The sequence below is a fragment of the Tetrao urogallus genome, assembly GCF_951394365.1.
Source record: "Tetrao urogallus genome assembly, chromosome: 17".
NCBI classification, from domain to species: domain Eukaryota; kingdom Metazoa; phylum Chordata; class Aves; order Galliformes; family Phasianidae; genus Tetrao; species Tetrao urogallus.
This window is the reverse complement of record NC_136830.1, coordinates 1,693,981-1,721,150: the sequence shown is the minus strand read 5'-3', so window position 1 is coordinate 1,721,150 and position 27,170 is coordinate 1,693,981. Positions and strand designations below refer to the sequence as shown.

General features: G+C 43.8%; 1 protein-coding gene across 1 annotated transcript in view; it reads left to right on the top strand.

Moving 5' to 3' along the window:
* FBRSL1 (fibrosin like 1) overlaps positions 1-27,170 on the top strand; it is a gene marked incomplete at both ends in the record, with an annotated part of 418,053 nt that overhangs the window by 246,006 nt on the left and 144,877 nt on the right. The window contains one exon of the mRNA XM_079544068.1: positions 22,881-22,910. Coding sequence (XP_079400194.1) covers positions 22,881-22,910 — 30 coding nt within the window. The remainder of the gene's footprint in view (positions 1-22,880; positions 22,911-27,170) is intronic.

The window sequence follows — 27,170 nt, the reverse complement described above, 5'->3', positions numbered from 1 at the left end:
CAGGAGGAAGCAGGTCAGAATCCCAGCATCCCAGGGTTGGCACCGGCAGGTGGGAATCAGCATAGGTGTTTGTATCCTAACTCAGCCCCGGTGTTCCCAAGTGCACAGAGACACTGCAGAGGGACAAAGCTGAGGGGTTGGCTGAGGTGGCAGCATCTGGGCTCTGGGCGCCTCAGTGCTGTGATGTGAGAACTTAAGAAAAGTGTGTGGAGGTTAAATGCATTCCATTATCCCTTATCACCAGGCTGAGATACAGAGCTGGTGAAACCAGTGTGCTTATTTACCTCTCCTTTGACTTTTCTCTCTCTTGTTTACCACCTTTCCTATAAACATCAGCAGATACCTCTCAAACACCAGGCTGGCATTTGTCAGCAACAGCTTACAAAAGAAGAGAAAGAAGCTGTTAGCACTCCTTTCTGTCACTTTGCTGTAAAACAAAGGCTTGATATTCTTAAAAACTTTCTGCTTTTAGAGAAGTGGAAACCCATTGCTCCTCTGGGCAGGGAGGTGCTGCATCATCCAGTGAAGCCTCAGCAGGCGTGCAGGAGGAAGCTTCTGACTGGCAGTTTGCTGCTGGAAGGGCTCGTCATTGTTGAGAACTTCTAGAGAAGAATCTCAAACAGTACTCTGGGAGAAAGCTGGGAACTTATGTGAACTTTTGGCTATGCTGAGATCTTCAACGCCATTACCAGCAGTTTTTCCTTGTTCGCCATTATCTTTAGCTGACTGTTCTTTCCCAGCTTCAGACATTTAAACACGTTAAATCTTTTTGCTAAAAATCTTTTTGGCAAGGGAGATTAATTCAAAAATTGCCTCAAATTCACAATTCAGGCTTCTGATCTGCCAGCACATTCTGTGCAGCTGAGGTGTGTTTGTGTGCAGTCCCCGCAGGCAGGCAGTACGCGCAGTGATTGCGTTGTCTTCACATGGCAGTTTATATTCTAGAAGGTGGTATGCTGAGAATTCTGATGCAGAATGGTATTTAAAAGCTTGAGGCCACAGATTAGGGAAGTTTGGGGTTTGAAAGATGATTCTTAGTGACTCACCTGCGGGATTTCTCTTTACTAAATTAACGCAGGAAGAAAACACTGAGCAGTTCAGACAGTGAAGACTTCAAATTCCTGCTTCTGCTATGGTGAATTTGATTAGCTAAGGGAAGGAGATTGAGATGATCCCCAAAGCTTTTGTGCTGTGCTTGTTTCTTGTTAGCCTGCTCCGTGGCCCCGTTCTATGGACACTTGATCTGTGCCTGACTTCCATGTCAGCGAACACCAACTCGTTTTAGGAGCTTTTGAGAAAGCCTGGGCCAGGCTTTAATGAGGGACTGCTAACTCACAAATAGCCATGTGTCTGAAGCCAGTTACTTGAAAGACAATTTTAGATCTTATCAGAAACCATGCCAGAATTAGTGGGATCTCTCTCCCCAGTTAAAGAGTGGCATTTCAGACGGCACAGAGTCTTGATAAAAGTCTTGTGGCTGGGGAAGTTCCCCCCGCGCCTGCTCTCAGGTTGTCAGGCTGCGGTTGGACCATTTTCAGAGTGCTGTGCCAACGTGCTGCGTTTCTCAGCATCAGACAAACCACAGAGAATCTTAGTTCCTAACTCACAGACAAATGGATGCAGTGAGTGGTGTGTCCTCAGGAGGACAGACATTTTAATGTTCAGCTTTTATTGTAAGCTGGGTGAATGATGCTGGAAGACACTGTTGGCCAGTGAAAATACATTGACAAGGTCACATGTAGCCTATAAAATTCTGGTTGCTTTTAGATCCAGCTGACAGGCATCCTTTAGACTTGAATATTGCTGTGTAACCTTCCTAAGGACCTCCAGAGCTGAAATATTTGACAGGAAAACTGGAGCTCAACACCAAGGTCTTCTCTGCTCATGAATTTTTCATGTCTTTGTTTGAGAAATGCTAGGCAGTAAAACCCTCTCGTTATCTCTCCTGTAAGGCTCAGTAATTAACATTCACACTGGGAAAAAAAAAAAAAGAAACAAAACAAAAAACCTGTCTTGTTTCTATTGAAGCTTAATTGCTTTGTTGATTTTATCTTTTGGGCTCGTGTGTGACTGAATTGCCACCACTAGTGCACTTTCCTTTCTTCCTCCCTTTCCATTACAGATCCCATCCCAGTTCTTGTGGAAGTAAGCCAAATGCAGACCATTAGCTGTGGTCAGGTTGGGTCTGAACCCTGAGTCCTTACATCTTCCCATAAAACAGGATCCCTTAATTAACCCTACAGTTAGGTGTATTTTGTTTAGCTGTTGTTTAGCTGCTGATGAGCTGTTTTGCCATGATCGGTTTAGTGCAGCCTATCATCTTACACTTGGCAGCTCAGGCTGGAATGCTCCCACTCAGTGACATCTCCATCCTGCTGTGCTCTTCCATTTGGAGTTTGCATCAAATTGATACCCTGTGTCAAAGCTCTGTTAAAATCCTCATATCTGATGCTACAGTAGAACAAATAGCGTGTCAGAATAGGGTAGGATGCATAGGTGCACGCTGGCATATATCCAAAAGTGCATAAATCTCACACTGTTATCCCAATAAAATAGCTCCAGCCTGAAAATATATCCTGGGGAACTGTCTGAAGTTTGTCTAAAGCTCTTAGAATATAGAAAGTATCTCCCTGTCCTTAAAGGGAAATCACCTTTATTGAACACAAGCCTTGCTACATTGCAGGTGTTGGTTTTCTTAGGAAAGAAGATCTCTGGTCGCTGCTGTAACTTTATATCCATAGGAAGCAAGGAAATGTACATGATGAATCTGTAGACTTCAGTCCTGAGCTGGTGGGAGCCCTCCCCACTGACTGAGGACCATCATCACCATCCCCTCCCTAGCTCCATTCCCCACGCGGGACTTCTCTTTCCCAACATCTCCTGCCTGGTGCAGGAAGTGCAGCTGTGCTCATGTCAGTGTCCAAAGTGCCTTGGTGATCCTGTTTTAACACGCTATGGCCAAACGTGTAATTGCAGGTGTTAATGGAATGGTACCTCTGTAGGTTGACTTGACTTTTTTGGTACAAAAAGCTATGAATTGTGTACAGAGGACAAATTATGGCACATTGTAAAGTAACACAATGGCAAGAACACATCCATCCTTTCGACAGCAGTAGGATTAACCACTATTAACGTAGGTTAACCACTATTCAGCTCTCTGGCAAACTTGCCTAACCCCTAATTGCTAGCTGCTTTATCAATGAATATCTAAACAATCCTTTTTTTGTTACTTTTCTTTAGCCCAAATCCTGAATCTCGTCCTTATTGCTGCTGAAAGGGCAATGAGTGTGCTGATTACCTACACACCAGTTGTTCCATCAATTCAGTGTAGGAAAACAATTACGGTTTGGAAAATTTGCAGTTCATTTGCATTAAGAGAAAAAAAAAAAAATCTTTATTCAAAGATAATTACTGCTTAAGAATTTGCTACGAAAATACCAATGGATTTGTTCTCTTTAAATATTGTTTAATATTCATACTGTGTGACACCAGGAGCAGTACGTACACCTATCCGTCAAGGTAAGACTCATGAACAATAGCTACTGTTGTACACGGGAAGTGCAAAAAGCCTTCACTAGGATAAGGGTCGTTATCATCCTGGGTATTATCATTTTATTCCTCCTTAAATTCTGAAATAGATTGAACTCAGACTTCTTCAACAGTTAAGAACCTGAGGGAGTTTAATTAACCCATTCAGGAAGACTCCACTGCAGAGTTTAAGACTGATGTGGAAAAATGTAAGTTAATGTATTGCGATCGATGGAAGTACAAAAGCTTCTGAAAGTCCTATTTTTTTTCGCCTCCCCTAGATGTCGAAGAGCCTTAAGCCTCTAAAAATTATCACTAATGTACGTCAACTCCCCCAGTTTCATTTTCTAGTGACATCGAGCAGATGTGGTTCACATTTATAACCAGCATGATCTTCGCCGTCGGAGCACTCATGACTGTACGAAATAAGGCCCTTGAGACATCATGTTTGATTCCCTCGGGGTGCCACGTACCCAGCGAGTGACTCAGATGGAAAGCCTGCGCCTGTTGCAGCGCCTAAACTTTCTCTCTGCGGTGGCAGCCAGGCTGTCGGAGCGGTGGGCGGCACGGCATGATTGGCAGCACCGGTTTGAAGGTCGTTTTGCTCAATGTATTCAAAGTGAGACAGATGTGGCTTTTTTTTTCAGTTCTTACTCTGATTAATTGCCTCATTCAATTTCAACTCTATTGCAGTTAAACATTAATTCAGTAGGACTTAATAATGTATTCATTTATGATCTTGCTTGTGCATTAATGACAATGATTTGCTGTTTTTTTAATTATAGGGATCCATGCAATGCGTATTTTACATCCACTTACAGGAAAATGCTACACACTCTTGTTCTTTTATGTCAGATAAATTAAACACTCAAAGAAGTGCTGAAGTACTTTACGGAATATTTCATTCTAAATATTTGCTGCCAAACATGTATTGCTACAGATGCCAGCTTTAAAAACACTTGGAAAAGATTTGTATATACCTAGGGATTGCATCGTTTCATACAGCGCGTGAGTAATAGTCCTGCACCTCTGTGAGAGCACACTGCAGCAAAGTGTGCATCCTGCTTAATAGGAAAGTGCCTTTGTCTCATTTGAGCACTAATTAGAAGGTTTGCTTTGTTTTGGATTTCTTCTCTTTCAGTTTTTCCCAGTAACTCAGGCACTGTAGGCCAGGTGGCTCGGCGTGGTCTCTGTGCCATGCATCTCCTGTGGGGCCCTGCTCTCCTGTCCCCCAAATGCTCTGTTTGAAGTCAGCTCACAAAGACTTTGCTAAGCCTGAAGTGCAACTGCGTTACATCTGTAGAGGCTTTATGTCTACATGTTTTTTGTATTACTGGGACTTTGCCTTGGTCACGTTTCTTATTCCACAAAGCACAGAGTAGTACAAAACCCATTTTCTTTCTTTAGGCCTCCGCGTGTACTTCTGCATCATGATGAAGATCCAAAGTAGGCATTCATGTGTCTGAGGATTTCACTGTGTTGTGCCCACTCGCTTGGTACATTTCATCTTCACTGTTGTTTGGAACCAGAGGGCAAGCACCATCGCATGCAGGCTGTGCTCCCACAGATGGTTACCCATGGCAGCAAAGCCCAGCTTTCTGTGTGTGACACCAGGCTTGGCTACGTGCTGCTGTGCTGGTCTCAGATGTGGCCAGAGCTGAGGCCACTGGTGTAGCTGGTAGGCCTTAGCTGGTGCCACATGTTGCATTCGTGGCACTCCTGGCTGCACGTATGTTGCTTCCTAGGGTTGTGCTCATACAACACATGGCTCCTGCTAGAGTAATTACTTAGCTTGAAAGATCTGATCACCTACAGCTAACATGACTTTAATGGGGGTTACAGTTTTCCTGCTCAAGTATGCAGTTGCATTAATTAAGCAGGAAAAGGCGAGATCAGTAGCAGGGTCAGCATCTCTGCTGGGCAGCGTTCTGTTCTGATCCTGGGCAGTTTGTTGCTCCCATGCAGGTGATGCATTGGAATGGCCTTTTTGCTGCACAAGATTTTACATATTCTATTTTCAAATTAAAAAAAATAAAGAAAAGTGATACTGTGAGGCCCATTGTTCATCTCCAGATTTCACTCTTTCCCTTTGCTCTGAAGTCCAGTTTTAAAATTTCCAATGAAAGCTAGGAAAGAATTTCTTGATGCTACATCTTTTTTTTTTTTCTTTCCCTTGCAGCCTCAGACAGCATTTTGCTCATTCTTGTTACTGTAGAACTACTCTTGGGAAGGTGGCTGTTATGTTTAGATTTTATCTCCTGAGCTGAGATGGTCTGTGTCTCATAAGGCCGTGGGACTGTTGCTGGTGATGGCGGAGGCAAACCGGTGTCTTTCGGATAATTACCAGCTGTGTCCGTCTCAAATATCTTTGCTGGGGCATTGAATTCTCCTTCTCTCTCTTTTATACATTTGTTTATCCACTTGAAATGTAAAGCCTTTCCTAGTGTCTCGTGGGCTCCTCGCTCTTCGGGCAGTTAGTTTAAACTTGCGCACAGTTTTTTATTTACTGATCTGGATTGCATTGGGGCACCAACCAGCCTAATCCAGAAATTCTAATTAGCACTTCACATCTTCAAAGCATTGTACAAACGTGAACTAATCATACATTAATCATGCTGAATTTTATGTTGGCTTATGTATTCTCTCTTATGTGCTGTGCATTACAACCTGTCACATTATGAGCTGTAGTATTTGAGAGATAAATCCAAGCTCTTCAGCTTTGTGTTCCTTGGAAGAAAGGCAGTTGTCTGCAAATAACTACTTCTCCTTTTCCCCGCTGTCCTTTACACTTGGTACTGTCATTCAAAAAATTACTGTCCTTATTTCTATGGATTGTCCAACGATGATTCCCCTGTTTGATTTCTGCTCATTCATATTGTCGATTCAGTTAACTGTGTTCTGCCATTCTGTCGGTTCTGGAGTTGCTAAATAGCATGTAGTCTTGGTTTAATTTTAAAAAAATGACGTGCAGTGTTTGTGCCACAATTGATTCTTCTTTGCTAAGCTTGTTTAATTAATTTGGAATCTCCCTCTCTCTCCTTGTTGTCTGATTCTAAGTAAAATAGGAAGAAGTTGTTAGGACACCAGTAGTGGATCCTTTAAAGAAAGCATTGGCTCTGTGCTCAGGCTGCCTGCCTGAGCACTGCTTGCTAGCACAGTGATTCCAATTCACATCGTCAGGTATGGCTTAACTGCAGGAGATCTACCAAAAATTAAACCGCAGTAGGTTTCTTTTTAATAGCTGCTCCTTGAGGAAAATAAGCAAATTTAATTGTGAGGAAAATTAGCAAGAGAGTATCTAGTAATGTCTTCTGATCCTACGCTGCAACATAAAGATACAGAGCCTGGTCCTGTGGGATGTGAGCTCCATCATCTCCCACCATCTACGGCTCATTGCAGGAGCTGTGCACAGAGAATTGCAAGCTTCAGTTTGACCTGCATGGAGCACAGTTAAACAGTGGATCTGCATGGAGCAGTAGCACAGCTGAGACGTGAGGGGTTTGGAAAATGTTCCAGGAGCCTCTGAAGTTTCCAGGATGCTGAGCATTTTAGGAGCTTGCCATCCATGCTGGCTGTGCTCAGCAGATTATTTCCTATATGAACCTCTGTTAACTTTAGCATGATGTAATTTGATTAGACATTACCATGCTAATTACATGTTAGTTTCCCATACTTACCATGTACCGTACCTCCCAGAGGAAAATTCTGTATTCAGGGAAAAAAAAAAAAAAGAAGTTACAGTTCATACAGTGAAAGAGCGTGTATCTGTTGTCATTTCTGTGGAAACACAAAGCAAATAAAAAGCATTACTTTTGGAGCACCCTGCATACCTTCCTAATAACCAAAATCAGTGCACTGTGGTGGTGCTGTAGGAGGCTGTCAGTCAGCGTTGGTTACTTGTTTGAAGCACACCAGGACGATGGTTCCTGCTCAGATTTCATTTCTTTGTCATTTTTTTAGAAAGGAAAACTTCTGGTAACACGTTGTGCTCCAAACTTCTGTAATCTAATTGCAGAAAGTAGGAAGACATCTGAGCACACTAAGGTCACAATGCACTCACGTCTTAGAGGAAAGTAAGTTCCTTTGGCATGTGAGGGCTTGGCACTGCATCTCTTAGCATTACATTCCGTTACTTTGAATGAGATCAATAACATAAATGAGGAGCTCCACGCACTGTGCATTCATCATGCACATCACTGTCCTTAGAGATCATCAGGTAAGCAAATAAGAAAGTGATTTCTCATTTCTTATTTTCAGTGAGTAATTACTAGTAATGGGGAAGTGTATTACGCATCATTACTCGTTTAGTGTCCTTTATTACAAAAGAAGTGTAGAGGTTTAATAAAAGGTCTTTAGCTAACCAGAAAGTCATAGAAATAGAGAGAACTCACTTAAGCAAGTTTTAAATGAAAAGTGAATATTATTGCACATTTTCATCATCAGTTCCTAACAGAGTATTTGCAAAACAGGACTGTGTGATGGAAGATGCATCCAGAGCCAGGAAAACTGAGGCACAGAATTAGGTAGAAAATGGTTGAGTTAGAAGATGAAGTTGGTCATTGCTTGCACTCTCATCTTTCATTCGCTTCACTGCTGTCAAAACTTCAGGTGTATGGGGAGCAGAGAAAAAGCAGAAGCTGATTTGAGCATTAATTTTCATAATAAAATAAATAGGAAGTGTTTTGCTAACATCTGAGCAGATGATCTGAGGTCCCTCCTGGCTTTGTGCTCCAGTACTGTGATCTCAATTCTTTTTTTAAAAGCCTTTCCTGAAAGGTAACTTAACTAAATTGGGCAGGAGTTTTCCAGTGGAACTTCCACCACACTTCAGTGAGCATAGAGCTTCATGTGGGGTACTGCAATAGTCCTGAGAGCATCAATAACTTCGTTTTGTTGGGATTTTGAGGCAGGCATTAATATTTGGGTTGGGCTTTCATTTTTAATTGATGAGGGAAAAGACTATCTGCCTTTTTTCCCTTCTTGATAATGCAAGCTTCTCTTTAGGAACTTCAAACACCCCAATTCTTCAGTTAAAGGCGAATTAAGTTTCCCTGTATTTCAAATTAGCTCTCTGAGGGTGGCATCAGCTCTGTTTCTTTTATGTTTAAGTCTCAGTTCTTTAATCTGTTTCTAATACATTCTGTTCAGCAATTTTGCATTTCTGTTTTAGTGGAAGCAATGCTGATTAATTCCTTCTTATGACATCTGTGGCTGCATCCTAGATTAAACCTACTCTAATACAGAGCCTATCATTAAGTGTTAAATATTCTTGCAAGGCTACTTAAATTAGATTCAACATCAGTGGATCATTTAGTAGAGAGTCGTTAATTCTCCATCTTATGGCAAGGCCACATTCTGGTGATGCTTTTAATCACAAGATTATTGAGGTATGATTTGAAAGGGATATGCTGCCCATATTTTGCCTTTGGGCAAATTAGGAAAGGTCAAGTTGCCAAGGAAACAACACTAAGATAACATTACTAATTCCTGAGTCCAAGAGTTGTCTTTCCTGATCATATCATTTGCTCAACATACATGCTTGGAAAAGAAACTGGTTAACAATATCTCTGCCATTCAGCTCCACAGAAAATGGCTTTATCACTCTTCATCTCCTACATAGGGTTCACAGGGATGATAAGTACTGAGTACTTTGCTTCTGTATAACCCATGGCCAGATTGGCTTGATAGCTTAAGGATACGGTAAACATTATTCCTAATTTATGGAAGGGAAATAGGGAAGAGTAAGGATTTACATATTCAAAGGTAGCTGCAGACTTAAGAAATTACCGTTCCAACCGTCTAATTTACTGCTCTTTAGAGAATGCTGATGTTCATAAAGTGAAGAGCACTTGATAACACACCTTCATTAAGGCACCTCAAGTTTAACACTCAGGATCACAGGGCCCTGAATTTTCCTTCTGGTCATAAGTCAGTGGCAGAGCTCTCCAGTATTGCTGCTTTCCGTACTGTCCTTCCCTTCCCTTCCCTTCCCTTCCCTTCCCTTCCCTTCCCTTCCCTTCCCTTCCCTTCCCTTCCCTTCCCTTCCCTTCCCTTCCCTTCCCTTCCCTTCCCTTCCCTTCCCTTCCCTTCCCTTCCCTTCCCTTCCCTTCCCTTCCCTTCCCTTCCCTTCCTTCCTTCCCTTCCCTTCCCTTCCCTTCCCTTCCCTTCCCTTCCCTTCCCTTCCCTTCCCTTCCCTTCCCTTCCCTTCCCTTCCCTTCTTCCCTTCCCTTCCCTTCCCTTCCCTTCCCTTCCTTCCCTTCCCTTCCCTTCCCTTCCCTTCCTTCCCTTCCCTTCCCTTCCCTTCCCTTCCCTTCCCTTCCCTTCCCTTCCCTTCCCTTCCCTTCCCTTCCCTTCCCTTCCCTTCCCTTCCCTTCCCTTCCCTTCCCTTCCCTTCCCTTCCCTTCCCTTCCCCTCCCTTCCCCACATGGGATGCAGCTGTATAGAAGTGGCTCCTGTGTAACAAAACCTGTACCAAGCAGTAGAATGCTGTAATGAGTCCCTTCCTGTCCGTTTCTCCCTTTCATCCATATCCATGTGTGTGTACACATACAGCACATGTGTGTCTTTGTGTCCAACTCCCTGTCCTTTCTTTGGAGAACTCGCAGAAGAGGAATCCTTTTATTCCCTATAGCATCAGCATATGAGACTGTGGCAGATTCTGCCCCTAAATTTCCATTCTGAACTGTGCTGTATCATAGGGCACTGCATAATGAATACGACCCTGCCAATCAAGACACTCTGTTTTATATCACTTATTACTAAATTGAAAATGGTGTTTTACTACGGCAATAAAGGGCTGGTACAGCATGAGGTACATTTTTATACAACTCTATGAACTTTGTCATTGAAAACATTATAGCCTTGAATTTGAGAGCACAGTGGAAGGCAATATAATTTGATTACCTATATTAATCAAGTAGAGTACAACATATAAAACCAGTAATGCATAAGTCTGACTGGAGCCAGATAACCCTCTTGTGCATCTTAGAAAGATTTATTTTCAGTAATATAATTCATTTGACATGAAAGTATCATAATTGCAGTTGCTAGGAAAGATTTCTTTCTTCTCTTTTTTAGGGAAAAAAAAAAAACGATCATGCTTTCATGAGCAGCTTGTTCTTTTAAGGCTACGCTTACTGAAAATTGGAAACAAAGATTTGTTTTTGTAATTGTGGCAATTTTTCATGAACCAGCTGAGCTAACAAAGTGGTTTGTTTTGAATACTAGTCCTGCTTCAGAAACAAACGTGTGTTAGGTGTGAATTGAAAAGAATTTTTGTTTTCAAATGGACGTTGGTTAGCGTGGGACCTGCCCTTCTCAGCAGTGCTGCTCAGAGCTGCCCAGGAGCTGGGCTTCTCGTTATCTGTGCTTCGCATCATGCTGGGGAGAACCTCCTCACAGTCCAGCTCCGTGAAAGGCTTTAAAGCATCCTTCAGGGCACCTCATCACTCCACAGCCCAAGAAAATCCCTCCTTATAACGCCTGCGGTGGTGACACACGCTATTAATGATATTACCATGAGTTGCTGTTCTGGTGTTTTATCGCTATGCATGGCTGCAAAGCATGTGTGTGCATTGGTCATTGGGCAGCATCTCTCAGCTGATGCAGCAAGAATCACAACAGGTTCAGAAAGGGACTTTTGGCAGTGAGAGGAGCCGACTATGTAACACGCAGTCAAGGTATTTTCCATTCATTCAAACAGACTTTGCATTCAGCTGTGTTTACCGTTACCTACTGAAAAATGAAAAGTTTACATAATTGAATGTACCCTCGCTCCATGACAAATACACACCGGTTTGTTCCATCTAATTATGAGCAATTTTATCGTTGTGCTAACAGTGCTGGTTACTGATTAAAGGCGATAGAGCTTGTACCCAAACAGACAGTGTTTGTAGTCCCATCTCATTACTGGTCCTGCAGCACAGGAAGCTCTTTTCTCCACTCTTACTCTTCAGTCTATTGTTCTTTTTCTCCAATTTCCCCTCCTGTTGAGATGTTTTCCTCTTTTATTCTCTAATCACTGCAGTCTGGATTAGCTTACAGGGGGCTGTCACTACTGAGGAAAGACTTTTGACATGATGGAGCTTCTACTCCTGAATGATGGCTGTCCACACATCTGAGCATCACCACAATAGTTGTAGGAGAAAAATGCACATTAAAAATTCTGTAGAGCCAAGAGAAAAGGGTAGATGTCCTCACCTAAAGCCTGTTGGGAGAGTTTCAGGATAGTTCGGTGAAGAATACTAGCATTGCTGTCCTTGAACGTGTACTTCCAGCCCTTGTCTTGATCTTTAAGGTCACTGCTGGTCAAAAAAGCAGAACAGCAAGGTAACGGGCTCCTTCTTGTAAATCATTGCACTTGCATCAATCACTGACATCTGGAGAGGTGACAAGAACAAATGAGTAACTAGGGGGGTCAGAAGAAAGGAGCAGATGTACTGCTGTAATGGAAAGCCCTTGCAATTTCCCCTGAAATAGCAAATATATATGTTTTTAGATTGCTTAGGGTTTGCTCAGTGTGCTGAAGGACTATTTTCCACATAATGGCATAGGCCTTGAAACTTTAATGTGTAACTTTGTCCTGGCATAATTCTGTGAAAATGAATAACCCACTGTGATACTGGCTAACTGGATTAGCTCACATCCTCTGTTACATTCCTCAGACGATACTGGAGACACCCAAATACACACCCCTAGGCAATGGCTGTTCTCCACTCCCAAGAATCACCTACTTCAATATTTTTAAGATCTAGAGGAACAAAAGGAAGAAAAAGACTTAATATGTATTCTTAATGACTCAAGCTGGTGATCATGCTCTGTTATTGTTTGGGGGAGTTTTGTTGTGGGCTTTTTGTTTGTTTGCTTGCTTTCACTCTTTTTCTAATTTCCTTCTTGGTGAATTCCTTTGTTCCATGTTAGCTTGCCTCTGTGTCTGTGGGGCATCCATCCCTCAAGAATTATTTTAAAAGCAGTGGTTGAATTTTTCAAGCACATCATCTGAGAACTTCCTTGGAAGCAAAGGTCTTCCATGAATATCTCAAATATTGTGCTGCCTTTTCCCAGGCCTGAAAATGAATGTTCAGTAATCCAAACTTTAATGGTAGATACTGTAAGGTTTATATTTTACAGCTGCATCACAAACGTGGCTATGATCTAAATAACAATGTAATTAAATAATACTAATTATTATATTAACTAGCTATGAATACTGCAAACCTTGTCCCTGATGGGGACTTCCTTTCTTAATAGCCAAAGGTTATAAAGCAAAGCATCTGATTCACACAAACTTCCTATTTCCACTAAATTAAAATGAACTGTGCTTCATTTCATCAGATTAATGTATGTTAAGAACACAGTAGATCCTTTAGATTGCTTTCCAAATCCAAAGTTACTGAGTAGTCAGCAAAAAATAATATCACATACAGCATCATACAGATGTGTTTCAAGATGTGTAACCCATCAGCTCAGCTTCACCACAGCTGAATTCAAATTGACTTCAGCAGAGTCATCCTGCCAGGTCCAGAACAAGTGGCTACAAGACACAGTGGAGATCTTTTTTCATCCCTGAAGGTGTCAGATTCTGTAATGAATCACCACCTCTGTGATTTCGTCTCAGAAATGTTTAGGAGGTCAGCCTGTATTTGAATGCAAAGATCTGCACAGTATCTTGAGGGAAACTGTAGGGTCATCAGGTGGATGTCTTCATGCAGAGCCTGGAATGTTCTCTTCTCGCTGCACCACTTGGAGCCGCAGGGAGAAGCAGGAAGGAGGAAGGAAGTTGACAGCATGAGAAAAAAAGAAAGTGTGCAAGTGTATACAAAATGAAATGTATAAATCAAATACGGTAACCATTCGTGTGAATCAGCTGTTAAAAATCACAGCAGGTTTCCTCACCGCAAACCCATCGCCCTCCTTCTGGAGGGTGGCTGTTATTAAGCAGGATTCTGAGGTATTAAGAAGTGCTGTCCCTGCTGAGTTCCACGCTGAAATTTTCTCTAAGAGCTTCCTGCAGCTAATGGTGGTTCGGCAGTGAGGGAAGACAGCCGTGCATGTTCTGCTCTAAATGAATATGTAAATGAAACTTCCAAACAGAGTTCTGTGCCGTGGAGCCAGAGAGCTGAGAACAACTGAATGTTTGCCATTAGAGCAGGGGTACTTTAACAAATCCTCTTCTAGTGGCTGAGTGGCAGAGTACTTTTTTGTGACTCCATGGTGACGTGGACATGGCACAGAAGTGGACTAGATTTGCAGTCCAAACAGAAGAAAAAAACCTGATGTTTATAGTAAGTGGGAAACTACTAGACAGACCATTATCGTTAAAGTGGCTTTTGGCTGTATCCATATTAAGTCCTAAACTCCATCATTTTGAAGAAGGTTTACTCCCCGTCCGAACTGCAGCAGCCTCTCGGTGTTGTAAATAATGGCTTTAAGCCACTTTTCTGCTGCTGGGTACGTCCTGTCCAGGTGTCCTTGCATTAAACAAAAGTCAAGTGGCTCTGCACTGTGCGTCACTGCGAATTCTCTTGCACCAGAGCAGTCAGTGCAGCAGGGCTGGGTAACTCAGTCCAGCTCATGGTAAAAGGAGGCAGCAAGGCAGGAGGTCTTCTGCAGGCAAATGGGGTTAGTGAGAGCTTACAACCACAGAATAAGAAAGTAATGGTTGTTTCTCTAGTTTCGTGGTGAAAATCTATATCCAGCACCGAGGCTGCAATGTCTCCTAGCGCGTCCATCTAATGAAAAGAAAATGAGTGACGGGTTACACAATGCCCAGCCAAGGGGAGAATGAAAGGAACTTGTGAGTGCTTCAGAAGAGGGGCAAACTGTGTCTCTTTTCTTGTCGGACTCTCCTCCATTTCGTAAATTGGTGAAATGCAGCGTCAGCCATTCAACTCTGCATGCGCTGTCCTTTCAATTACCCAAGCAAGGCTGTGGGATCGCACCACCGGAGCTGTGTGGAAATGAGTTGAGATAGAAATGGGGTGAAAAAGCTTCAGTTCATTATTTGCTTGGTCCTTGCAAAGGCTGGGCTAAATTTTGCCTGTAATTCGCATTACCTGTTGGTATGACTGCAGGTGTTACAAGTGAAAAAGAGCCACATTGTCCAATACCTCTCTTGTTGAACACGGACTGAAATTTACCATAGGATTGTATCTGTGGAGCTGTCTGTGAGTTTCCCAAAGCATCCATGCCAGGGTACCAAAAGGCTGCAAGTGCGGATATAATGAGTCAGGCACATTCAGTAAATTGACTTCAAGGCAGCTCTATCAACCCACCATTAAATGCTTAAAAAATAGAGAGAAAGATTACACACAGAAAGGGTTATATTGTATGAAGATAGATGGTTCTGTTTTTTCTAGCAGTATAATAGAATAGATTGATTCTGGAAAAAAAATCATTAAATCATCCAGAAATTATGGAAAATCATTGTGCGGGCGTATGAAGGTCTGAAGAAGCAGGTAAAGGCAGTAGGATGGGCGGAAAGGCTCTCAGCTGGTGTGGGCATTGCTGCATAGGTGGCAGAGGATGCTGGCTTTTCTATTTTTAATCAACATATTTTTATTAGAAAGCCGAGCACCAGCACTCATCTGTCCAGACTCCGCTCCAAGGCAGCCTTACAGAAAGGTATTTCTGCCCTTCTCACTCTGGGGGCCGCAGGGGACAAACAAGAGCAACCTGGCGGCTCTTCATGCTTTCTCAAGATGGCTCTCTCCACCAATGGGCTCGATCCTAGGCCTGGCTTAAAGTGGGCAACTGTAGATCTTACTTTGCAGATCTCAGGGAATCACTTGTGATTACCCTTGTTTTTTCCCCAGAATTGCTTTCCTGTATATAGGTGTAATCATAAAGAAACCATTTTCAGCATAGAAGATGCACTTGTCAAACCACAGCAATGATTTTCCAGTTGCTGGCTTTTTTAGTTGTGCACCCTTCTAATATTTCTGCTTGAATTCTTTCACGACAGAAGCAAATGAAAATTACACCGTGGTTTTTAGGTCTGTGTTCCCTGATTTTTGCTTGTCATGTCATGAACTTCTTCGAAGCAGTGAAATGGCAGCCCATCTCCCTGAGAGCTCCAGACAGATTTCTAAAGTTGTCTTGTTAACAGCTTGTCAGAAACCTACATTTCAGTCTCGCCGAGTTTATATCATGCAAAAAAAAAAAAAAAAAAAAAAAAAAAAAGTTGCTGGAAATTATGATTTTTACAGGTTCTGACATTTTTCTAAAGAACCGAAATGCTCAAGGCTGCTGCCTCCCTTAACAGGCTGTGCTGTTTGGGGTAATATTCTGCGTTGCATCAACTGAACATCAGAGCAACATTCAGCTTCTTCCCTTTAACGTGTTCGTTGAATTATTTAAGGTGTTTTGATGTTGGCTAGAATTTGTAACAAAGTCCTCCAGCTTTTATCCTAAAAAATCAAAAAAGGTTGAGATTTTCTCCTTCCCCCCCCCCCTCCTTTCCAGCCCTTCCTCCCACCCCCTCCCTCTTTTAATAGATGCTCGCCTGGATCATCGGGGACTTTCTTTTATGTTGTACAGCATGAAATGACTTAGTCAGGGTCTTCCTGATTAATTTATGAGTGCTAAGGAAAAGGGAAGGGGGGAAAAAACAGTCCTTGAGGGATTGACCCTAAGCTGCAGCAGATCAACTCAATTTTATGGAATGAAAAGAGACTTAAACAGTATTTTTAGCGTGGGTTGGCGGGCCTGCGGGGGCCGGAGGCTGGCTGTGCTGGGCGGGCAGAGGCACCCATCTCTGGGTGGCAGGCGGCTCTTCGGAGGCACCGAGTGCTGCTGGAGTGAAAGCCGTGCCAGATTGCTGGATTAATGCGCTCTGCCTGCAAGGGACAAATGCTCTTTTTTTTTTTTTTTCCCCTTCTTTTCCTCCCTCCCCCTTGCTCCCTCCTTCCCTGCGCCGGGCTTCCAGATGACAGCTGTTGGTCACTTAACAAAATGTCCTCTTGATTGCTGCTTCACAACGGGGGCCCCCTCAGACCAAACAGCACACAGCCCGTACAATGCATCACTGCCCCTCAAAATTAGTTATAGTGCTCAGGGCTATTCTCGGCTGCCATAGCTAATACTCTCTTGCTGTTCTTCTCCCTCCCCCTCTGCAGACAAAGGCTCAGCCTATACATCTGTAGTGCTCATAACCTCCCCCTTCCCCCAGCCAAATGCTGAGGAGAGAAAGGGAAAAAAAAAAAAAAGAGAGAGAGAGAGAAAAAGAAAAAAAAGATTGCTGCCCTGAGGCTCAATCTGTTTCTTACAGCTCTACCCCAGCGCTTGGAAGCCTGAGCTGGTCTAGCCATAGGGAGGCCCTGACTCATTTCATCAAACTGTCAGGGAGGCAGTGGAGCTAAGAGGGCTCTGCTGCCTGGGGCAAGTTCAAGTCAACATTCGATTTCCGTCCCCCCCCAGCCCCCGCCTCGCGCTTGGACACTTTCTGCGCTCTGCATCTCAGCTTCTCCCCGAGCTGCAGCAGCTCACAGCTTCTTGCCAGGAGGAAGGACTTGTGGGACCTTATAAAGGACACAGTGGCAAAATTGCTGCAATAAATCAGTGGCCCTCTGACACTTGGCGGTAGCTTAATGTTTTGGCACTTTCTTTCCTGTGTATGCCTCAAGTCCCATTAGCAGGCTTTTCTGTCAGTCTGGCTCATGATAAAACTCTCTCTTCCTATCATCTTAAGCAAGCCCCTGCAGACATGAATCTGATGCCAGACTTAATAGGAAACAACACCCTCCCCCTGCACACCCGGGCGCGCATCCGTGTGCACTGTTGCTGTGAGCAGCTCCCAGCAGCACAGCAAACGGGACCGGGGGGAAGGGCTCTTCGAAACACACTCAGTTGTACCTTCTCCTTTAAAAGAAGCAATAACAAACCAGGTTTTAGGCCTGATGCTTCCTCGAACCTCATTGTTAAAAGGAAGCTCAGTAACTAAATGCAGTTGGAAATAAGGAGAGAGCAGAAACACGGCCATCCTCCGGGGCTGAGTGGGTGTGTAAGCTCTGTGGTTATCTACACGGTTTGTATATCTTGTGCAACTTTTCAAATGTGTAGTCTAACCTGTCAGCGTGCATTGTAATATTATAGATTGTTTACGTAATATTTTGGGCTCCTCTTCTTTCTGCCTTATGCTTCCCCACACCATTTTTTTGGCAGGTAGCCTGGTTAGGATACATGTCCCTCCGGGCTGGAATCTGCTTGTTCACACAGCCAGCTCAGATGTCTATCACCATCTTCATAAGCATGATATAAATAATACCTGTAGGTATGTGCGTTTTTGAGTAAAGAAAAGCGAGCCTTTCTGTAAGCTACTTGGGCAGGAACCTGTAACTTCTGTGCCATACAGTGCTTGCACAACAGGACCCAGCAGCCTTGGGGCTGCAGAGGCACGGCACAGATCTTACACCTCCAGGCTTGGGCTGAGTGGGAGATGCCACATTTACATGAATAAGCCGAAGTGAATTCTGTGCCGCTCTCTAAAACGTGGAGGATGTGGCCCCATTTCAGATAACACTGTGTTTTTCTGCACTCGATGACATAACACTGAAGTGTTGCCGATCTTGCTGCAGCCTTGCAAAACTTGGGTTGTTTTTATTTAATCTTAAAGCTCTGGTTCCTGGCGTGAGGCAGCTACGTGGCAGCCTGGTTTCATGGTAATAAATGGAGGACTGCTATTACGCAAACAAAAACTGGATGATCTGAAAGTTAAAATGTTGAGGGCAAATAAAAAGAGCTGACGGTTATTTTGATGGTTCCTGAACTTACCAGAAAAGAAGATGTGTAATCTCAGTACAAACAAACCGTAATACAGATCTTGCCACTTTCCTGAGTGGGAAGAGCCCTATGCCATTGCCGTGTGCCATTGGGGTGGCCCCTGCACAGAACCTCATTGCTCCTCCACGGGGCAGAAGGTGAAGAGGAGGGGAAGGACATTGCATGGGCTTTCTGCTGCACACTGGGCGAGTTCAGCCTGAATTCTGTGTTGTTTCTGCTGAACACTGCGGGGAAGGAGGCTTGTTTCTGACTTGAGTGTGTACTGCAAGGAAACGTTTCCAAAAAGCAGCACAATTAGGGATTGGCTTTGCAAACATTCTTGGTGGCATTGAGAGGCAATTGGCACAAGGCAGTGAATAACCCTTTTACAAGCCTTTATGAACCCAGCACAATGCCTGTTTACAGTTTCGCTTATAGACCAGGAGTGTTAACAGGCCTTTAGAAAAATCCAGGTAATTGAAGCTTTTGTCTTTCAATGAGCCCCATGGCTGTCAACAGTTGCCATTCCCCTCATTTTCTTTAACCTTCTGTTTTGACAAGGGCTGCTGTCCCCCCGCAGCTGCTCAGAGGTGGATGTGTTCCTGGAGGAGCACCGCCAGCCCTGCTGGGCCTCAGCCCTCTGCTCCTGCACCCCGAGCCACTTGACTCTTCAGACGTGCACAAAATCCTCTGGGTCAACCCCAAGTTTCTCTTTTGACTTCATTATTCCCTTACAGTCCCTGCCCGTCCTACACCACCCCAATGCAAGTCGCTCTTTGTTGACGCAGGGAGGGAGGTGGAGGCTGGGGAATAGAGAGTGCAAAGATAAGTCAAGCTGTTGCCACAGAAACTGCACCGGCCCATTGCCATCTGCGGTGTTTTTACCCCCCCAGGGGGATGGGGTCAATGCGGTTCTGTTTTCCTCAGTGTCCCAGGCAGGTCTGGTTTTGCTGTCGCTGTTTTCTCAGTGTGGCACATGCTCCGCAGCCCGCGGGTTCCTGTTTCTGTGTGCCGATGTGGGAGCGCATTTCTCCAAATTAAAGAGAAGAAAGCCTAAATGAATGGTGAAGCTTGGGCTTTTTCACCAAAGCAGCCTGTTTGTTCCCTGTAGGAGCCGGTGGGAGCTAATGGGAGTGGGCAGCCTTGTGCCCAGGGCTGTGGTCAGTTCTCCACTTTCCAGGACGCTGTACATTGAGCAGAAGTCCAAATCCTACAAATAGCTGTGCTCATTTCCCCCCCGTGTTTTCTCATCATGTAGACCACTTGGTAGCTTTGGTTCAGTTAAAGACTTCATTCTTACATGCATTAAGATGTGGTATGCTGGTGGTTTGGAAGCTGCACCAGAGGAATCTGCGCCTGCTCTGCGAGGGTGGGAGTGGGGAAGTCAGGCTGAGCACACTGCCAGAGGGCGGCAGTTTCAGGGGATGAAGGAGAAGTTGTGCAACTTGCTGTCAGAAGGACAGTTCCTAAAGCACACATCGTGCAGTCACAGATGCATGGCTGGGACCTGTGTCTGTGCAGAGCAGTGCTTGCATCCATGAGCGCCATTGGCTTCTTCAGACGCAGGACTGCAACGCTGCTGATAAAGCTAAGGAAGATGTAAGCTAAAATGAAACTAAATTCTTTGCTTTTTCATTTTAAAAACAATTAATTATGGAGCATTTTCCGATGCTGAATGAGGAAAAAATGTGTCCTCAGAGAGCAGATGTTTGCTTCCTTCGTATGTCTGTTTATAAAACTTAGCATGTGGATTTGATGGTTCACTTGTGTTTTACAACTTGTGCTTATCTACATGAGGCAAAGTTGCATATTGGTACAAAGCAAAATTAGGCATCTAAATAAGGCAGTTCTGCACCTTTTAGAAACACAAACCATCTGCAGTGGTTTTTTATATTCATTATAGATGTAAGAAGTTTTGAGGCCAAATCTGTTTTCAACAAGAATCTTCTCTTAAAAGCCAGAAAAAGCCTGTTCTCTTAATGTATTACAACAGGAAAGGCAGAGACAGATTGTGGTACAAAAAGACAGAGACAACTGAAATCCTACAGCCTGTTGGAATGGTGATGGTTACTGAGTTTCCCCCAAATTTTCTACATCTGCTCTCAAATATTTTAAACCTAGATTTATTACTGTTTGTAGTGCTGTTGCATTAGTAACCTGTTTACCCACGTTTACGGCAATAGCATCCAAGTTCTAATGATCATTTTGAATGTTTTCTAGACATCATATTTCTGAATGTATGTGATCTTCTTTTTCAATTTAAGTCGCTGTACAAATTAAAATGTGAGTAGATATTGCCTATGCGTAAAATTTAAGCAACACGGACTTAGTTATTAATTTCTATTCCATTTTTGCAATAAGAGTAAATCCACTGCAGTGTGCTTTAGACCAAAGTCTGCAAGAGTGAATCGTCATTGAAATCCGCTGCCTCTGTCAGCGTGCAGGTGGAGCGAGTGCTTTGGGCAGGACACGAGCTGCGGTTACCTTAGCTGACAGTGGGTCCAGAGCCTAAAATAATACCATGTTTGTGATGCTCACGACTGTGCTGGCAGCAGGGAATGCACGCAGCCCCCAGCAGCCGCGTGCTCCTGGCTGGGCTCAGCCCAGCTGGAGGAGAAAGGCCTCCTGGGCAGCCGGCGTTTGTCAGTAACACAGTGCAACCCTGCGACTGCGTTTTCCTCCCCACCCTCTTGTTTTTGATGACTGTGTTGCTTTGTCAGCACAAATTAGCACCATCTTAGCAAACAGAAGTGCAGCGAGTAGTGGGGCAGCCTCCGCCCAGCAGGTCTGTCCCAGCACGGCTCAGGGCTGATGGACAGCCCGTGTCCTTCCAGGCCTGGCGCTCCTTGGAGCAGAGACCTCTCATTGTGGTCGCACAGCGTGGGCTTGGGTGAGTGGCAAATGGCTGCCGCTGATGATTTATCAGGACTGATTGTACTTCCCTCTGAATGTCTGATCTGTGAAACTGCGTTTCCTATAGTAGTTTTCATAACGCTCAGTGATGAAAATAAAAATCCGTGAGAAAGCACAAGCAGCTCACAGGAAAACACTTGCTAAAGATGCGGCTCTCTGATGCTCTTGTCTGTGCACAAAGCAGTTGGGCAGGACTTAATGCAGTCTGCAGGCATTAGTGCTGCTTTCCCAAGGGACTTGGCCAGCACCGCCTGCAGCCCCACAGAGCAGCACCCTCCCATCCTGCCACTGCATCCCTCTCTGCTTTGGTCTCTTATTGTTCCAGAATGGCTCCATATGAGGTTAGAGCTGTGTGCGGTGCTCTAAACAGTTGGATTTCTCTGGAAACTGTGCTGTAGATCAGGAGGGGCGATGTGAAGCACAGTTTCATTTCAAAAGGAAGAGAGTTCTGCTTAGTCAAGACTGTAGAAAAACAGCTGCTTTAAACCAAGTGTTTCCTCTGAAGGTAAATGGAAATAAGGAGTAAATTGGAAAGCTGAGCAGTCCTCGCTGCAGAATCTCTGCGGGAGACCCCTCTGCTCTGTCACTGTCCTTCATGTGCTTTTGTGTTTCAGAGAATTTAAGAGTAAAATGTTCCTCAAGTGTTTGGGGTCAATCATTCCGTGTGCCAAGCACAAGAAAAACAGATTAAATAGTCTCTCAGAAATCTGCGGAAAGCAGAGAATGTCACAGCTGAATTTTCTGCTTTGTGACTTTTGGATAAGAAGACATGACAGCGCCAATGGGAGGAGTGAGAACGGGCAAAATGAAACAGTGTTCAGTTCCCTCTTTTACACTAATGCCACTGAAGCACGTGCGTTCCTGTGGACCATTCCCACAGTGTGGCTGGGCACAGCTCTGCCCTGCTGAACAGTGCAGCTACAGAGTGCCGGGGCTGCAGAAATGCAGCCTGGCCTGCGGGAGGAAATGCACATTGGGCACCAATGCTGCAGAACGCTTTGCTCACTTTGCATAACAGACAACCAGGGGTTCATTCATGTTCCCCAATGTTCCCCAGTGCATGTCCTGAAACATTCAGTGCTCCACTTCCCTTTCTGCACAGCCGCCTGTGCTGTGCATTTCATTTTCAGAGCCTGAAAGAGATTTTGCTCTAAAACTCTTCATGAGCAAACATTTCCTCCTGGGATCGTCATCTGATTCAAACTAAAAAGTGGACCAGAATTTATGATGTCTTGTAATTACTACTCCCGGTACCACTCATTAAATTAGAAATTGATTGCTGGTTTTGCAGTTTCCTTGTTAGGTGACAAAGTGCTTATCAAGGTGGAGCAGTGCAGGACCATTAGGATATATTGTGCAGTGTGGGCTGATACAAAGGCATGCTTTTTGTTGTGGGGTTCATGGTACAGTTGTTTTTATAATGCACAGCTGATTGTCTTTTTTGTTTAAAGTTCTCTGTCACCCATTAAAGTATGAGTACACCATATTTTTGTATAAAAAGAGAGAAATTGGCTTTGGTTTATGCTGGCAATCTAAAAGGCATTACTGCAGACATCAAAAGTGTATGTTTCATTGAACTGAGAACATCATAAACAGCTATCCTAAAGATTTAAGCAGATGATGCAAAAAATCTCTCTACATAAAGGTTTTTCACATTATCTTTTTCTCTCTCTAACCCACAGTGTGACAGCGAGAGTGATGTTGACGATAAGGTAAGACTGAATTTTCTTCTTTCATGTGCTTTACTAGCTTGGAAATTCCCTCACAGTCAAAATAAGAATGAATTTACAAGCAGTATTTTTCCTCCAGGCTTCATGTCAGATTTAAAATTGTTTATAATAGAAGGAAGCAAACACTGGATCAGACACTTCATGGTTTTCACTAGTTTACAGAAGAGAAACTCTTGTTAACGGAATAGTGTCTCAATTAGCGTGTGAGCATTCAGTGAGACCCAAATCACAGTGCTGGTGCTGTTTCAGAGGAAGTCTCCTCTGATAACCTGCCAGGAGCCCATATTTTATTTACAGTACCCTTTGCAGACGTCAGTTTTGTAATCAGCCCAGAAGGTGGGATGGTGGCACCCACCTCCAGGGCAGTGCGCTGTCTGCCAAGGAGCGCTGTGTCGTGTTGCATGCATATTTATCACAGAGCAATGATTTTCCTGACCTTTTCTTTTGATACAGAGGCTGGTCATTGAAAGGTGGCAGTGGTGTGGTTTTCTGTAGGGATTTCTTTTTTCACCTTTGCAAGGAAAACCGAGAAGTCTGGCAACATAGCCACAGTTGCACTGTGCTCTTAAGCATCAAACGTATGAAAGACTTTGGTATTCCTTGCTGACTTCTGTTCTGGCAGATCAAACCTGGCATCTCAGGTTAGATCTTCATCAAACTTTCATTATATTTTGGCTGTCCAGTCTCTTGCATTCTGAGAAGCTGTGGCACGTAGGCTTCTACTGGATCAGCATTACAGAAGTAAAGGCTGACTTCAGACAGCCCTGTCACCTTGGCAGCACACTTGACTGCAGCCATACGTTGGAGGTTATCATGAATTCGAGAGACTGTGCTAAAAGCAGCTTCTGGTTAAGTCTTTTTATTTTTTTCTCAATGTTTGAAAGCTTTACATTTTCTTGAGCTTCTTTGAGAAATCCCACCAGATACCCAAAATATCCCTGGAATATGGCAAAATGTGTGTCTTGAGAAGAAACCTTGATGGAAAGGAAACATTTACGCCATTTACGTTTAATGAAAGACGCCGTGCTTATTTTGTGTCTGTAATGTGTAAAGTCACTCCCAGAAACCAACGCTCAAGTTCTGGTTCTCCCAAAGTTATGCAGCAGATCTGACGGCTGGCATGGGGAGGGTGAGAAATTATTCCCTAAAAGCTCAGGTACCGTGGGGTTAAACCATTTCTTAGACTGCCCAATCAAAGAAAGTAAAAGCAATCACTTAGAAAACTGTTTAAAGATCTGCCAGTCAAACCTCAGATGAAGTTGTAAGTGACATGTAGTTTTATTATACAGCTATGCTATTAATGATTATCTAAATTACACTGGTAGACCCAGCTAGCAGCATTACATCTGAGACTGACATTTGTTAGATTAGGTTTGACTTCACCTTGTAGAGAAGAAATTGAAATCTGAACAACATTGATTAGCTTTCAGAATGTGGGATCTGAGGTTACCTTCAGAGGAAGCTGCAGTGCGTTTGGCCGGTCGCTCACTGTCCTTTACAGCAAATGAAAGGCTATTACAGCATTTCTAACCATTAATGTGGCATTTCTTTACATATCTATAAAAGTAATTTGACCTCCTGGGCTCCTGTATTTCCCAACTACCTTCTCCTTAAGGTGACTCCAACTTTTTAGTAACGTTTCTTTTCTTCATAAGGAGAGCAGAGCGAGTTCATCTTTCTATCCCTTGCCTGACCTGCAGACGTGAGACATGACACTCGTTCTATTAAATAGGTCTCTGGAAGTAAGTAGGGTTCCTTTGCTTGTCAGCAAAGATGTGTGTAAGCTCACCAAGACTGAAGTGAAGAGACTTCATGGGGATGATGTAAATGCTACATTGCCTTGCAGCTGGGGAGCACAACCTGGCTGTCGGCATTAGTCCTTCACAAACTGTACTCTCCTGGAAAGCCATTCGGTGTTTGTCTAAAACTTAACCTGGCTAGGTACAACAGGGAGCTATAAACATGTTGGCGTGACTGTCCTGAGGGACTGCACTGAGGAGTGTTTTTTCCCCTTTCCATTTGGTGGCAAAAATGATACTGCTGTGTGTCTCCTGCAGGCAGATGGAGTGTTGGATGCACTCTCACCAGCATCAGGCTTCCCAAATTACATGAGGGGTCAGCTTCATTCTGCAGTGCTGCAGAACAATCCTGCTTTGCTGCTCGGTCAGCAAGAAGCAGCTTCCTCTAGGTAAACCTACGCGCTGGCGCTAATGAAGGGCAGGGCAGGAATTACTAATGTGCTTTGATTTGCATAACACTTTTTGTTAGTCATCGGGAGCAGATCACTGTCATCTGTGTGTACCTCGTGAGGGAAGATGACAGAATGCTCACGTCCCAGTGCAGGCTGAGTCAGTGATAGAGCTAGAAGTAAAACTGAAATTTTCCACCTCCTACACCTCTCCCTCTCTACCATGCTACTAATTATTCACTATTTATTTATTTCATAGCTCTATGGGCTGTTGAGCTCCTTAAGTTTCCAAACGCAGACGTTATAGCATAATTAAGGCTTTGCCATCACTACATCGAAAAATATAAGCACACTCGTGGTGGTTTTTTTGCTTTTTGCGGTGTTGTGAAGGAGTCCAGGGGAGAAAAGTAATTGAGCGTAGTCAGTCATATGTACAGTATATGGGAATGGAGGAGTCATTACTTCAGCGCAAGGTGCAGTTCTGCAGCAGATTGTGAGCTGCTGCTTTTCATAATGGGAGGACGGGACCTCGACGCTGGGGACTTGTCCATCCCATCTCCTCTCTGAGAACTGTCTCACCAAGTATTGCCTTTCACTTCTGCATCACCGCTGAAGTCTCGAAGGAAGTAAGTGGGATGATGCTTTCTCACTCCTATCATTCTGTCACCACACTCTTCTCCAAGAACTGTTTGAAATACCCAAACCAATAAGCCAAGCTGTCCAGCCATTTAACCAAGCGAGAAACTTAGCAAATCATGCGTTCCCAGAGATGGAAATGCAAATCCTGTTTTTCAGACTGTATGTTCGTTGAAGGACAGAGTTTTGGACTTTGCAGTTGTTAAGAGAATTGCAGGGTAGTTTGTCAAAGCTGTGGAAATGATATTGTGCTTTTTGTGAGGGAGGAGAGAGAGAAAGGGAGTAAGTCTGATAATCGTATTGCGCTCTCTGCACTGTGCAATAGCTGCGATGTGAGGCTCACGGTCCATAAACATTGTTACTGAAAATATATACTTCCTTTAATAGCAACAACAGCATTAACAGACAGCAATTACCCTTCATTTTCAGGAACTATAAAGTCTCCATTAATTCAAGATTTATGTAGTTATAGCATTTAGCACAGGAATAACACCACAGAGAATTGGTTTATACACATGTAATGAGAGAGCTTATGGCATACTTTAGTGAACATTAACATAATAGAGTAATATAAACCATCAACAGTTCCACTTATTGTCTCTTACCTGCTCTAGCATCACTATGAAAAGTGGCTAGCAGCTTGGTAATGGGCTCTGTTAAGTGGTGTTCTGCAGAAAGCCAAAAGTCAACTTGTGTAAAACAAGGGAATGAGTAATCTCTGCTCGTTACTCCAAAATGCAGTTCCCATTTTTTAATAACAGTGTTCAAGGCGGCATTAAAAAAAGCTGGTGTGTTTCAGAGCAATTCAGTGCTCATGTCCTTTCAGCCTTGGACTTGTGTCTGCTGGATGGGAAATTGCTGCTTGTCACACGAAGTCAGGTCAGGTTTCTAAAACTGTGCTTTCATGCAACTTCTTGCAGCGGCACAGTAAATTCATCAGACCCAGCTCCGGGTGATGTGAATTCAGCCCTGCCACACTGTTGTGTGCTGGCCAGTGAGAGATGAGAGCTGGCATCAGTACAGAGTGTCAGTGCTGGGAAAAAGGTGAGCTGTGAAGGGGTCAAAACGTGAAAACTAAAAGCTTGCAAATTGGGAAGTGGGAAGTTGTGTAGGGAGCAAAGCATCAGACTAGGAAAAGGATCTCTGCAGCAATTTTATCCATAGGCACAAGGACACCGTTACTCCTGCCAATACCAGAAGAAAGGATGAAATGATAAAAGGAAGGTGGGATGGTGAGAGCTGGAACGAGAGCTTAGTTATAAAGAAAAAGGATGCACAGGACTCAAGCATTGGTTGGATGATAAGATTTAGAGAGCTATGTGAGCCAGAGAGAATACGGAGAACTACAGGCTTGAGTGAGGGGTGGAAGTGATAAGGGTGGAAGCAATGAGGAGAATAAACTCTGTGGGATGAAATTA